Source organism: Capricornis sumatraensis, chromosome 10 (assembly GCF_032405125.1).
Source record: "Capricornis sumatraensis isolate serow.1 chromosome 10, serow.2, whole genome shotgun sequence".
Classification (NCBI taxonomy): domain Eukaryota; kingdom Metazoa; phylum Chordata; class Mammalia; order Artiodactyla; family Bovidae; genus Capricornis; species Capricornis sumatraensis.
The window spans coordinates 53,271,466-53,284,306 of NC_091078.1; the positions used below are offsets into that span (position 1 = coordinate 53,271,466).

At 49.0% G+C, this 12,841-nt stretch overlaps 1 protein-coding gene across 2 annotated transcripts in view; it reads right to left on the reverse strand.

Moving 5' to 3' along the window:
- UBP1 (upstream binding protein 1) overlaps window positions 1–12,841 on the reverse strand; it is a 65,108-nt gene that overhangs the window by 4,690 nt on the left and 47,577 nt on the right. For both annotated transcript variants that reach the window (XM_068982686.1, XM_068982685.1), the window contains 7 exons: window positions 7,728–7,831; window positions 5,504–5,558; window positions 5,157–5,250; window positions 2,562–2,652; window positions 1,833–1,939; window positions 850–992; window positions 121–172 (listed from right to left, as the gene is read on the reverse strand). In XM_068982686.1, coding sequence (XP_068838787.1) covers window positions 121–172; window positions 850–992; window positions 1,833–1,939; window positions 2,562–2,652; window positions 5,157–5,250; window positions 5,504–5,558; window positions 7,728–7,831 — 646 coding nt within the window. The remainder of the gene's footprint in view (window positions 1–120; window positions 173–849; window positions 993–1,832; window positions 1,940–2,561; window positions 2,653–5,156; window positions 5,251–5,503; window positions 5,559–7,727; window positions 7,832–12,841) is intronic.

Consider the following 12,841-nt stretch of genomic DNA (forward strand, 5'->3'; position numbering starts at 1 on the left):
ACTTACTTAAGATTGGTAAAACCAGCATTTGCAAACCCAGACACAAGATGACTGCTGATTTCAGGCACGCCACCTTACATGATTCTAGCCTTTAAAGACATACATACACATGCAAAGTACCTTTTACTGTGGAGAATAAAAAACAACTCTCATCTTGAAAGTTCTGAACCATCTAGAAGGATAAAGCAGATGTATAATTAATACCCAACTCTTATTGATTAGGAAAGATTAAAATTTGTGAAAGAAAAAAAAAGAATAAAAACACATATATGGTGCACAAGTTCAGGACTCAACAGTCAAGACAGCACTTCACGAAGGCTGTATGGGTCACAGGCCTACGCCTGGTGTACAGCCTGCCCTGTGCTGACCTCATACTCACGGGGGTCCCCGCACTCTGGCCCATCACCTGTGGGCCCACGGGGGGGCTGTCCCCACCGGGCTCTCGGACAGACACTGACAAAACACTGCTTGCTTCTCACGGAACATGGACGGGGAGAACTGCCCTCCTACCCTGCTGCTTAAAACCAGTCATCAGATAGGAAAACAAAGGAAAACCCATTCAGATGCCTCACTTTTACATAAAAAGGACCAAAGTCCCAGGAACCTGGAGTCTCCCAGTGACCGGTGTCAGAGTTCAAAGCTGGTGGGAGCTGAGCCGTGGTTCTCCTTAATCTGCATTCCTTCTGCCACCCAGGACACCTCAACTCTTGCTTATAAATTCCTCCCAATTTTGATTCCCAACTCTGACTCCTGAGTACTAGCAAGAGGCCACAGAGTTTTCTTATAGCTCTTCAGCAATACGTACAAAAGCAAACACCAGTGTGAAGGAGGAAAGGGCATGCCAGTTACCTGATCACTAACAAGAATGTGAATACCAGTGGGACCCTGTCTGTAAACCTGGTTAATTTGGTGGAAAGGAATATTAAACACCAGCGCAAGTTTTCGAGCAACTTCTGAGGCAACCATTTCTTCCAAGTAGATTGCATGATAAACTGAAATAAAAAATACAAACAGCATTTTAGCAATCATCTTTGACCTGTTTTCCACCTGATCTATGGGAAGGTCACACCTTTCAAAGTACTAAAGAAATACAAAAGATGAGTAGTTCCCCCTTACTATCCATTTAAATATACTATTTATGCGTACACATATAATTAACATTAACCTCTGTACAAAAATATCTGTGGTTATAATTTTTATTAAACACAAACAGGAATAGAGTACAGATGGGCACGGAGGGTCACTGTGGAGCAATGAGACTAACACTGGATGATGGCAGTGGCTGCAGACGTGCATACTACACTGGAACTGTAAACTTGCAATGGAAGGAGTTTATGATATACAAATTATAGCAAGAGAAACTTGTTTTCAAAAATACAGTGTTTCTAGCAATATATAAAAAGAACTCCAAAGAGGTCAGTTTTTGATTCAGTAAACCTACTATTGGAAATTTATCTTAAAGAATAAAAGCTACGTGTCCTCCAAAGGATTCAGAACAGTGTGAAAATGCAAGAGAAGCTAAGGAAGCGGCCCCCAGGCCCAGAGGGCTGTTGGCTCCAGAGAAGCCCTGGGCCCCCCCGGGACAGCACAGCTCCAGGGAGCCGGGCCCCCGCAGGTCCTGCTCAGCTACTGATGAACGCCAAACAGCGATCAGGAGCTCTGGGGCAGGGCTTGCCCCACACTGCCTGCGCGCGTTGATGAAACTTCATCAGAACAGCGCAAAAGGGCGCTGCCTCTCAGCGGCCGCCTCCAGCAGGCGGCCCCCATCCACAGCAAAGGGCCGTGACAGGAAGCAGAGTGCACCCCCGCCAATACCCGCCTACCATACCCACCGAACGGCGCGGCGCTGCTGCTGTCGCCCCCACCCGCCGCCGGCTGCTGCCCCTGCGGCGCGGGCTGCTCGCGGCAAACGTAGAGGGTCAGGCGGGGCCGCACCGACCTGCAACCAGAAGACGGCGCTTGTGAGCGGGGAGGCGCTGCGCATGCGCAGCTACAGGGCGCTAGGGGCTAGTTCCTCAGAACTTGACAAGGCCTACTTCATTATACCAAACAATTTACGGGTAAGAATATAAAGACACACACCTCACACCAACTATCACAGGTTAGCGCAGGTGGTCTAATCTGATGATCCAGATTCTAAACCATTGAGATGGTCAGTCAGATGCTGGTGAATTTAAGTTTCAACATTATGTCAACAGTTTAACATCAGTAAAATTCAGTTTTATGCAATTCTCACACCACAAGTCTAGAAATAGCAACCACAGTGAATGGATCTTGAAGGCCAACACAGTGTGTGCTTCTAACAGCTGTGCAGTAGGGCACATGACCTTGAAAACCATAGATTCCGCAGAGCTGATCGAAACGAGAAGTTTGTTTTCTTGGCAGCAAGCCCAGTCGTGCAGCCCGTTTCTAGTCCTGAGTCCGCCCCTGCCCTCAGTGCCTGAACCACATCTGGGCCTGCCTGAAGGCGCGCACATGCGGCCCAGCTGCCCACAGCCCTGCACGAGCAAGGGCCATCCTCGTTTCAAGTGGAACAGCCCCTTTTAGACCCCGTGTTCTACCTTGACTTCAGGGCGTTATAGAGCCGGATCCCGTCGGCGGCACCGCAGATTTGTACTAGGTCCTCCTTGGTCAGTTTTAACAAGTCGGCACCTGGAGAAGAGCAAAAAGAGAATCTTCTCCAGGAACTGGGGTAAGACCCAGCGAGACAGGCTGCTTGGCAGCATCCGTCTTCAGTTCAGTGTCCCTGGAAACCATCACGGCTCTCTTATGTGTGCACGCCCACAGGAACAGACACACACACGCCTGTCCTTCAGACACAGGATGCTGGTTCTCACAGCCTGGGTCAAGAAGGAGCTCGGAAGCCCAGAGGCCGGTTAATCGTAACAACAAGCACAGCTGACAGGACGGACTGTTCCCAGCGCAGGACTGCCGTGCGGCCTACTCTGGGCGAGTGGTGCTTGCGAGGATTAACGTGATCTTGACCCGACAGTTCACCGTGAGATGACCCAGGCCAATCTTTACTTTACAAAAGGAAGAAATGGAAGTCAGACCTGCCCAAAGGCAACCAGGTTGTCAGCAGAGCTGGGATTAGGCCTCTGTATTCTGTAACCTGCTACATACAGTCCAACAATAACAACTCTGCCATAGTAGCCAGTTTAATACAAAAGCATGGCAGAGAACTGGTGTGTACGTGGATGGTATGGTGCCCAGGATCTGCTTTAAAGCAGAACAGAAAAGGGAGGTGGGGGGAGTGGCAGGATGAGACTCACCAAGGCTGGTCATCCAGCTTTGGAGCTGGTCGAGTGCCACGGGAGCTCTGCAGACTCTGCTTAATGTCTGAGTGTGTCTACAACCTTTTGTTTTCCCCCTTTATTGATGCTCAAGATGTAGTTTGTTGGGGAAACTAAGATGCCCTTGAGATTAAATAAAGCATGACTTCCATATGATAAATATCCACTCACATATGTAACAAGATAATGGAATTCTCTACTTTTGAGGGCTTGAATGTTAGAGTCTCATAATTTTCTAGTTTGTGAAAGAGAGACCAGAGAAGCATGTCTCCCGTGAGGCATGAGTGCCAACGGGGCTGTCTCTGGCGTCGGGGGGCAGAGCCAGGTGCTGTCGCCTCTGCCAGGGCCTTCTGCCAACAGGAGCGGAGAGGAGCGACCTGGGAGCACAGCCGCCACCCACACAGAACTGGACGGGCATGGTCTTCTCTGAATGCCCGATGGGCTCGGAGCGGGAAGCCGCCTTCCCCACCTCTCGACTGTGGGGAACCTCACAGGGGAAGCAGAAGGCAGAAGGCCAAGCCCTAGTGACCACCACTCACACAACCTCAACGTGTGCGTCTCAGAACAGGAATCGGGTGCCACCGGCAGAGCTCCCCAGTGTTCGGGGCTCTTCCCGCCTCCCCTGTGAGCACCCCAGCGGCTCCTCCCCAACACACACTGAAATGTGTAGCTTTTCCACAGGTAAATCATGAAGTGTGGATCTCGGCTAGCAAGTGAGAAAAAACCCCGCACTTCCATTTCAAAGAGACAAAGCGCTGCCCGAGGAATGGCTGGTCGTGGCGCAAGCACAGCCGCAGAGAGCTGATGAGACAGGAGCCATGCTCTGTGGGAGACCAAGCTTTGCTCTGAGCAGCCGGGTGCACACACACGCTGCTCTCTTCAAAGGCTGGGAGAGCCAGCCGCCATTGCACTGTGGCCCAGGAGGAGCAGGCCGGGCCACGTCAGTAAGTGTTCTGCGGGAAAGGGCCCAGGGCTACCCTTGTCTAGGAACGCTGCCCCTGCCGGCTACTACCGTGCCTCCCAGTGGGCTTCCCACAGCACCCGAAGCAGCACCGCCTGGTTCCTTCTAATGTTCCATCTAAATACTTCCTTAGCTTACTAGGCAAGAGAACACCTATGTCTGTAAAAATCCCCATCTGAGTACATCCCTACCCCATAATGCTACGCAGCAATGAAGAGGAGCAACTGATACATCTCAGATGTTACAGATGTCAGGGCAGGATGCTGAGAGAAGAGCTACCGTACTGTGTGATCCCATTTATGCAACGTTTTCAAAACACAAAGTCATGGAGGCAGAAAGCAGACTGATGGCTGCCAGATGCCAGCGGAGGTGGGAGAGGGGCACTGGGCGCCTAGGGAGACCCCTGTGGCGCTGTCAGCATTCTGTACCGACTCCAGCGGTGGTGGTGGTCATACGAGCCGACAGATGTGATGGCAACGACACCATGCACACACACGGCACCAATGCCAACCTCCTGGTTTCGACACTGTAGTACAACTATGTAACGAGCTGAGTAAAGGGTGCACTGGGACATCTGCGTTATCTTTGCAACTTACGCAAAGCCAAAATTATTTTACATAAAGTTAATAAAAAAAATTGTGCATAAGCATTTATACCTATATAAAAACAAGGGCGTGTAAACCTGGTGAAACAGCATCGAGTTCCTGTTCCAATACTGCACTAAGGGTCTGCAAGACGGCACAACTGGGGACGCTGGGGGGACACAGGGCCTCCCCCTACAGGCTTGGGCAACTTCTTATGATTCTATATACAGCTTCTGCTCCAACATTTAATTACGGCTGATAGTACAAAAACAAATAAGTAAACGATGTATGTGTGCATGTACACAAACACAAACATACCTAAAAAGTTGGAGAACAGTCTTGTGTAGGAAGAGAATCTGTTTTTGAGCAGCCACTGCTGTGTTTCCTGGATCGTGGCTGAAGGCTGAAGTTGCTATTAATAAAGAAAATGAACATAAACAGAAGAAACTATTTAGACTTACAAAAAAAGCCCACCCAAGTCCCTGGCATGTTATAAAGAAGAACATTTAAACACAACACAGAAATCCTACAGGTTTAAAGTTTAACACACCCAGAAAGAGCAGAGGTGTGAGCATTCGGGGACCCAAACAGCGATTCGAATCTCTGTCAGAGGCTTCACGATGCAGGACCCTGAAGGCATGAGAGGTTAGGGTAAAGACACTTACTTCACTAGAGGCCTGTGGAATTCCATCTCCCTGATGATTTGGGGAAGATGAATTGCTGGGGATAAGGAAGGAAGAAAAGGATGATTGTTATATTTCTGAATTACGACATTAAAGGATACTAGGTGAATTTAACACTGTGGGACACAGCAACGTAAATATGCAAAAAGAGTATCTGCACAACTGATCAGGGATAAGGTCAAGACACAAAGGCGATTCCTGGTGGCCTAGTCGTTAGGACTGGGTGCGTTCACTGCCATGGTCTGACTCCTGGTTTGGGAACTAAAATCTCACAAACCACACAAATGTGGCCAAAAAAAACAACAAAGAATTAAGACACCAGAAGATGGTTTCATTTGCAGCTTCTCCATCTGTTTAGCAAGAAAGTCAAGTTTCATGAAACACAAGGGCTCCATTGCCAGGGGTGCCAGGAAAAGGAAGGATTCTCATTCATTTTAGTTAGGGAAAAAATATGAGAATCAGGTAAGGTAAACAGTGGAAAATAACAGCAAGAGAGTCGACTTTAATAATGTGCTATAAGAAATGATCTAAACGAACCTAAGCCAAGATAGAAAATAATATCCCTTTAACGAATCCATTTATCCACTGTTAAAGAGGGTGAAACTCAAGACAACAAAAGGAGCCGCTGTGTGCCACCATCCTTGTGTTTCCCGGGAAGAGTGAGAGCAGCTGCGTGGGGGGTACACTTGCCTTCCGGGTCCCTTCTCAGCACCCACACCCCTGTTTCTCAGGTCCATCATGCCGACTGTTCACTGTCCCCCGCCCACTGGAGCCTGAGCTCCTCCGGATGGGGCTTCACTCATCTCACGGCACCCCTAACAGTGCGGAGACCACAGCGGGGTCCCAGGAGAGATCTGGTGAGCCGGTGTGTGCGTGATCTCACCGCTCCCCTCTTAGCTTTCTAAGACTGTTCAGTGCCCTCTGTGGAAACAAGCTGGTCCCAAGTCCAGGAGTGACCTCCTCCTCCTGAAGCACAGTAACCTACACGGAGACAAGTGGCCTCTTATCCATCCATCTCCTCAGGGAAAAAGCCTTTTTTTCCCCTTTTTCTCACCAGACCTTGTTAGACTAAATGTTCATGTTCCCTCAAAAAACCACCCTACCCGCAGCATGATGGATGGTTTATTAAGAGGAGGGCCCTTTGGGACATGAGCAGTGGATGGAGCCGTGAGGGTGGAGCCCCAGGAGAGGGATCAGAGACCTGGTGAGTGGTGGTGGGCGTGCGCCGCCTCCACTCTGCTCGCTAGCACGGGAACACGCGGGCTCATAGCCCACAGCCTGGGAGATACTGCTCGCCAGAACCATCCTGCAGGCCCCTGGAACCAGGTGTGCAGCCTTCAGACCAGGAGGAGTGACCTCCTGTCGTTTATAAGCCACTCAGTCCGTGGTGTTTAGTTATAGCAGGCCGAGCTGGGTCCGACCTTGCCAGCATGGACCTCTTCCGGCTGCACCATGTTTCTCGGTTCTGGCTGCACCATGTGACCTGTGAGGCCTTCCTGGCCAGGGACTGAACCTGGGCTGCAGCACGAGCGCTGAGCTCTCCCCGCTGGGCTGACCGGGGATTTGCTCCTCTACGGTTTTAACTCTGTTATGAACGTTGTGTTCCTTCCCAGTAAGAAGCGTCCTGAGAGTGAGGACCCTCTGATCCAGCTACTCACCAGGTGCTGCTGCTGACAGGCCAGAAGAGAGGACGGACAAAGCGCACCGAGCCCACTTCTGACACCAGAGCAAGCCTTTACAAGTGGAAAGTCTTCTCCTTTAAGTTTAAAGACTTATTTTTTTTTAAAAAATTAGTGTCTTTGGGAGAGGCAAGAAACAGGGCAGAAAATAATCCATGGTTTGCCATGGTGAGCATCAAAGACCAGTGTACCTTATCATAAACACAACCGCAACCTATTCAAGTCAGTTTCCCCTTAACAACTCAGTCGTCTCTCTACCCATGAACCTCATCAATGTTGTTTTTATCTCACAAAGAATATATCTTGAAAGTGTACCCTTTTCGGAGTCCCACAGCTTTGAGTGTGTGAGGCACAGGGGCTAGGAAGGAAAAAGCTGGAAGGTGACGAAAAGACAATTTTGCTCAGCAGCAGACTGCTTCTCATTTCCATGTACCCCAGACACACACTCAAAGGCCACCGTGACTTAAGAGAGGCGCTAGAGGAGCGAGGCCGCCCGGGGCCCCGGCGCGCGGCCCGCACACCGCTACCTGTCCGGGACGCTGCAGGCGCTCGGCGGCGGGGACGTGAAGGTGGGAGCTGCGGATGGGCTGTTGTTCACGTAGGCTGTGGGGGTATCAGGCCACGGAGAGCACTGCGGATAGAAACAAAGATACGGGAATGGTTCGCTTCTCCAGGATGTGGCAGACATTCTTGTATTCACTCTCTACTCTGGCCAAATGCAAGAGCATGAGACACAAGACACCTGACATTCATCAAGCAACCTCACAGAAACACGTCAGACTGAGTGTGTGCGCGCGCGTGTGTGCGTCAGTGAAAATGTTACTTGTTGTAGCATCTAGACCCTGACTACTCTCAGACAGGCCCTGAGGTGACTGAGGACAGCAGCCAACTTTCCTAAAGGCGTTTCAGATGTGCGCTCAAGTGTCGCTACATTGTGATCTCGAGAACGTCCACCTTCTCTTCATCCATTCCCCAGGAGGTACCTATCGAGGTCTGAATGACAGCAGAGGCAAGCAGGGGCTCGGAAGCACCAGCCAGCACTGTGTGCTGACGGGATGTGACTGCCCGCTGGGTGCGGCTCTCGCCCGCCTCCCCAAGGAGCAGGCGCCCCGGCACCAGGCGCTTCCCTCGCTCTCGGGTGGACGCCATCCCCGAGTAAGATGAGACAAGCCCAGGGACACAACACCAGAACCGCAGAGGGTACTGCCTGCAGCCATCTAGCTATGTGTTCATATCGTCTAGAAGGGCAGAGTGGACTTCAATGTTTTTCACAATTCTGACCAAACACAGAGCTAAAGATCCGGAGACACAGTAACTATACAGTTAGGCGCACTGGCAAAGCTGAAGCCAACACACGCTGCGCAGGCCAGGGAGGTCATGACTGCTGAGGACGGGGGGCTCCACCCCTCGCCACGGGCGTCCTTTCTGAGCCTGACTACACCCCCGGTTTCCAGGGTCCACAGTCATCGTCACCTCCTCCCAACTGACACGAGAAGGCGGCCTCTCTTGCCATGGCTGCAGGCTACAAGACTCTGCCAAAAACTGGGCTGAAGGCCATTCAAAGATACTAGGATGGACACTGAGGAAGTACATGGCTCCAGAAAAATTCTACATGTCAAGGAGTTTTCAGCTTTTTGCTTTCAAAATAATTCAGGAAGACATCTTGTCAGCTGACAGACACTGAGATGGATCCATCAGATCATACAAAAAAGAGATCACTGGTATTTTTGGCAGGTATCTCAGAAGGAGTTCCAGGGCCTGAATGACACACTGCTGAAAAGAAAAATAAATGTATCTAAACAAAGTTTCTCTTAGCTACACAAAATTTATAATAAATTCTATCCTCATCATTCAAAATATATTTCCAATAACAATTCTATTTTTATACTTAGCAATTATTCATCAAAATGTATATGACTTTTTGCTCTGATAAATTGGTACAAATAATAAGTTTTAAATTCCTCAACTGACTTAAGCTTTATATGGTCACAGGAAATTTTAAAAATGAAATTTCAACTTATATTAAGTTTGTGGTAAAAAGTAGTTAGGGTGATTTTTAAAAGTTTTTCAGACATGAAAGTATGTCCTATTTGGACAAAATTATTTAATGGGAATTAAAGAGAAAACACGAGATCAAGAAGTTAAGTGTGAAAGTGTTAGTCACTCAGTCATGTCCGACTCTTTGCAACCCCATGGACTGTAGCCCGCCAGGCTCCTCTGACCATGGAATTTTCCAGGCAGTAATACTGGAGTGGGTTGCCATGCCCACCTCCAGGGGATCTTGCTGACCCAGGGATCAAACGTGGGTCTCCTGCACTGCAGGCAGATTCTTTACCACTTGAGCCACCAAGCTTTCAAACTGAGAGGGTAATAATGTGCTGGCTTCACCTTAAGTCATACATACAAATATTCACTATGTCAGAAATCTACTTCCTTTGCAACTATTTAAATTTACGATGAAAACTTTCAGATGTCAATCTTAAAATGTGCAAGGGAATTGTACTCTTTCTCAGAATTCTTTTGTGTGAAGTCAAGACCACTAGTCTGAAGGGCTCTTGAGGACAGAAACCAAGTCTCCCCAAAGGTTACAGGAGCTCAGCAGCGTGTCTGACACCCATTCGTAACATGGGTGAAAACTAAAACCGAAGTCCCAGAATCTTAACATTCTTCACAACTACCCATTAGGCAGCCCCTCAGAAACAGAGAAAATGATTGCAGACTTGATGTTTCAACTGTCATCAACTTGACAGCTAAATGACATCAAAGCTGGCTGCAATGCCATGCTGAACTGCTGGCATGTCGAACCGACTTCACTGTACATGACATCTGCACGATGCCCGCTCTTTGCAAACTAGGCCTCTGTTCTTTCCAGCTTACCAGGTGGGACCTCCTCAGCACCTACAGAATGAGGAGCGCAAGGCCCTGTGAGCCGCCTGGCAGGCCTCCTGACTCACTGGCGCCCAATGCTCACGGCCACCTTCACTGCGCAGCAGGTCTTCCTGCTGCAACATCCTCCCCGGTGCAGACTCCAACAACACAGCAGAACACGCACGTCTAAGCAGCTCTGACCACCTCCTAGTGAGTCTCCCCAGATCCGCTTTGGTCCTTACTGCCAGGTATATAACCGAGGAAATGAAGCCATCAATAGCTCCAAGCATGGCAGGTAGTAAGTACAGCAAAGACACCAGGTTTACTGTAATTCCATCAACATGCTCATTTCACTTTTACGTATCTAGATTCTTCTAGCACAGAAAAGCAGGGCTGTTAACTGACATCTGAAACTTGCCCAATAATTAAAAGACTCGATTCACTGAACACTGGAAAACCAGCACTCAGTGCAAACTGGCCTCTACTTTTAGAAAAGACAGATTTCGCAGGTTCTTCAACGGCCAGGCTGGATGAAACATCAAGACTCTCCCGCCTGCATTTTTCCTAGGTTTTTCTTAGGCTCAACCTAGGAGGGTCCGCATTCTTGCCTGGAAAATCCCATGGACGGAGGAGCCTGGTGGGCTGCAGTCCATGGGGTCGCTAAGAGTCGGACACGACTGAGCGACTTCACTTTCACTTTTCAGTTTCATGCACTGGAGAAGGAAATGGCAACCCACTCCAGTGTTCTTGCCTGGAGAATCCCAGGGAGAGCAGAGCCTGGTAGGCTGCGTCTATGGGGTCACACAGCATCGGACATGACTGAAGCAACTTAGCAGCAGCAGCAGCAGCAGCAGGAGGGTCCAGGCACACCAAGGAGTATTTTCAGTGTTTCTTCTACCTTGTCGTTCTTCCCTGGCTTTACAAGTAAGCAATGGTACTGCTTCAGCGAGGTTCCAGCAATACCCGACCTGGACCCACAGGGTGGCACCTTTGGTGCCCTATGAACAAAGTCCTTCCCCAGGAGGAACAGAAAATGAGGACCCATTGGCACACCGCAGGCCCTGACAGCCCAAATCCAGGCCCGTGAAACACAGCTCAGATGCTAAGACCAACAGAGATGCGGAGGGCCCAGTTGTGCTGGGCTCTCAGGAACCTGCAGTGTGGCCTCTACTCATGCAGGACTGTCTCACACAGCACCTTGCAGCTTCAGCAGGTAAGTCTGGATCTTCCTACTGAAAGACAGCTGTCACTGTCAGAGAACTGTACGAAATGCTGGCCGACTTCTGTAGGCACTCGAAGAAATATACAAAATGCCGCACACTTTCTTTTCTAAGGAATTCATCTGTACCTTGTTTTTAACAAACAGGTTTCCAAGAAGAGCTCTAACTACCTCCTAGTCTTAATCAAACCAAACCAAACCCAGTCTGGGGCAGCAAGCAGTGCACACCAGGAAGACACGCTGATCCGCTGACAGGTCACTGATCTGCTGACATTTTGCGTACTTCAGACTTAAGAATCATGAATTCTTAACAGTTCTACTGTCTACAAATTCGTTCTGGGCTATAGCACATTTAATTTATAATCATAACCCATTCATTTTAGTTTACAACAAGAGGGGGAAAGTGACTTGAGTTACCAGGGTTTCCCCCCAAAAAAGTTTACGGAGAACCATCTGTGTCTTCAGCTGGGAAATGAGGGGACTAGAAACATAAAGCTGGAGGGGTGGGCGTTTGAGGGAAGGGAGTGTACAGCTGTCCCATACAACCTGTGGTATGAGTCCAAAAACCCACTTAAAGAAAATGCAACGTGTGGGGCCCCTTACCTCTCAGAGAAGGACATTTTCAGTTTTACTACGTACAGAAGCATTTAAAATATTTTCACTCAATGCTTTACTTCAGAAATAATAATCCTGTGACAGTGCCTGTGGCTTTCATAGTCCACAGTTAATTACCAATGTGTGTGTAAACGTGAAAGTCTATTTTCGGCACCTGGATAGCATAAACTCTGCAGTGATGAATACAGTAGCCATTAACACACATGATGAAGCTGTTTTTAAATAGTGATGTTTTCTGTTTCCATTTACTGCAGGTATAGAGCTGATCTAAGAGCACCACAGGATAATCTTCTGTCAACTGTTTGATGAAATATGAAATAAAGACTTTCTTTCTTCTTAAGCTGGGCAAGTTCATATTCAACCAAGGGCCCCCTGGACTACACACCGTGGGAAACCAGGGCTGAGTGCAGCAAGGTGCCCTAGGCTGGCCTGAAGCGAAAGCTCACAGTGCAGGTGCCAAGAGGAAACGCTAACACAGTCCAACCAGTGCTGCCGAACAGGCTTTCAAAAGCACAGACACACACTCTCGTGCCACGTGCAGGGGGTGGCACACTGCAGACGCGACTGTCGAGCTGCTGCCACCATCCCTAAGCACCCGTGGCATTCTCTTATCACTTGCACACGTGAGAAAACAAACCCTTTTTTAATTGCACGGAAATAACTATTTCACTAAAAGAATGTTCAGTCACTGTCAGTGCTCATAAAGGGAGTGTGTGTGCAAAGGAGAGAGGGAGGGAGAGGAGGATAGGAAGGAGGCAGGGAGCGGACACAGTTCTGGGTGCCATTTTTCTTTTCCCCCTCCGAAACCACCCAATATGGTCAACTTTGTTTTAAAGTGTTAGATTTAGGAAATTGTCCTCAGTGAGGAACCAACAGAAAGCAGGAAGTCTAAACAAAAGCAAATTCAATCAGGACAAGGACATCAAAAAACAAATTTGG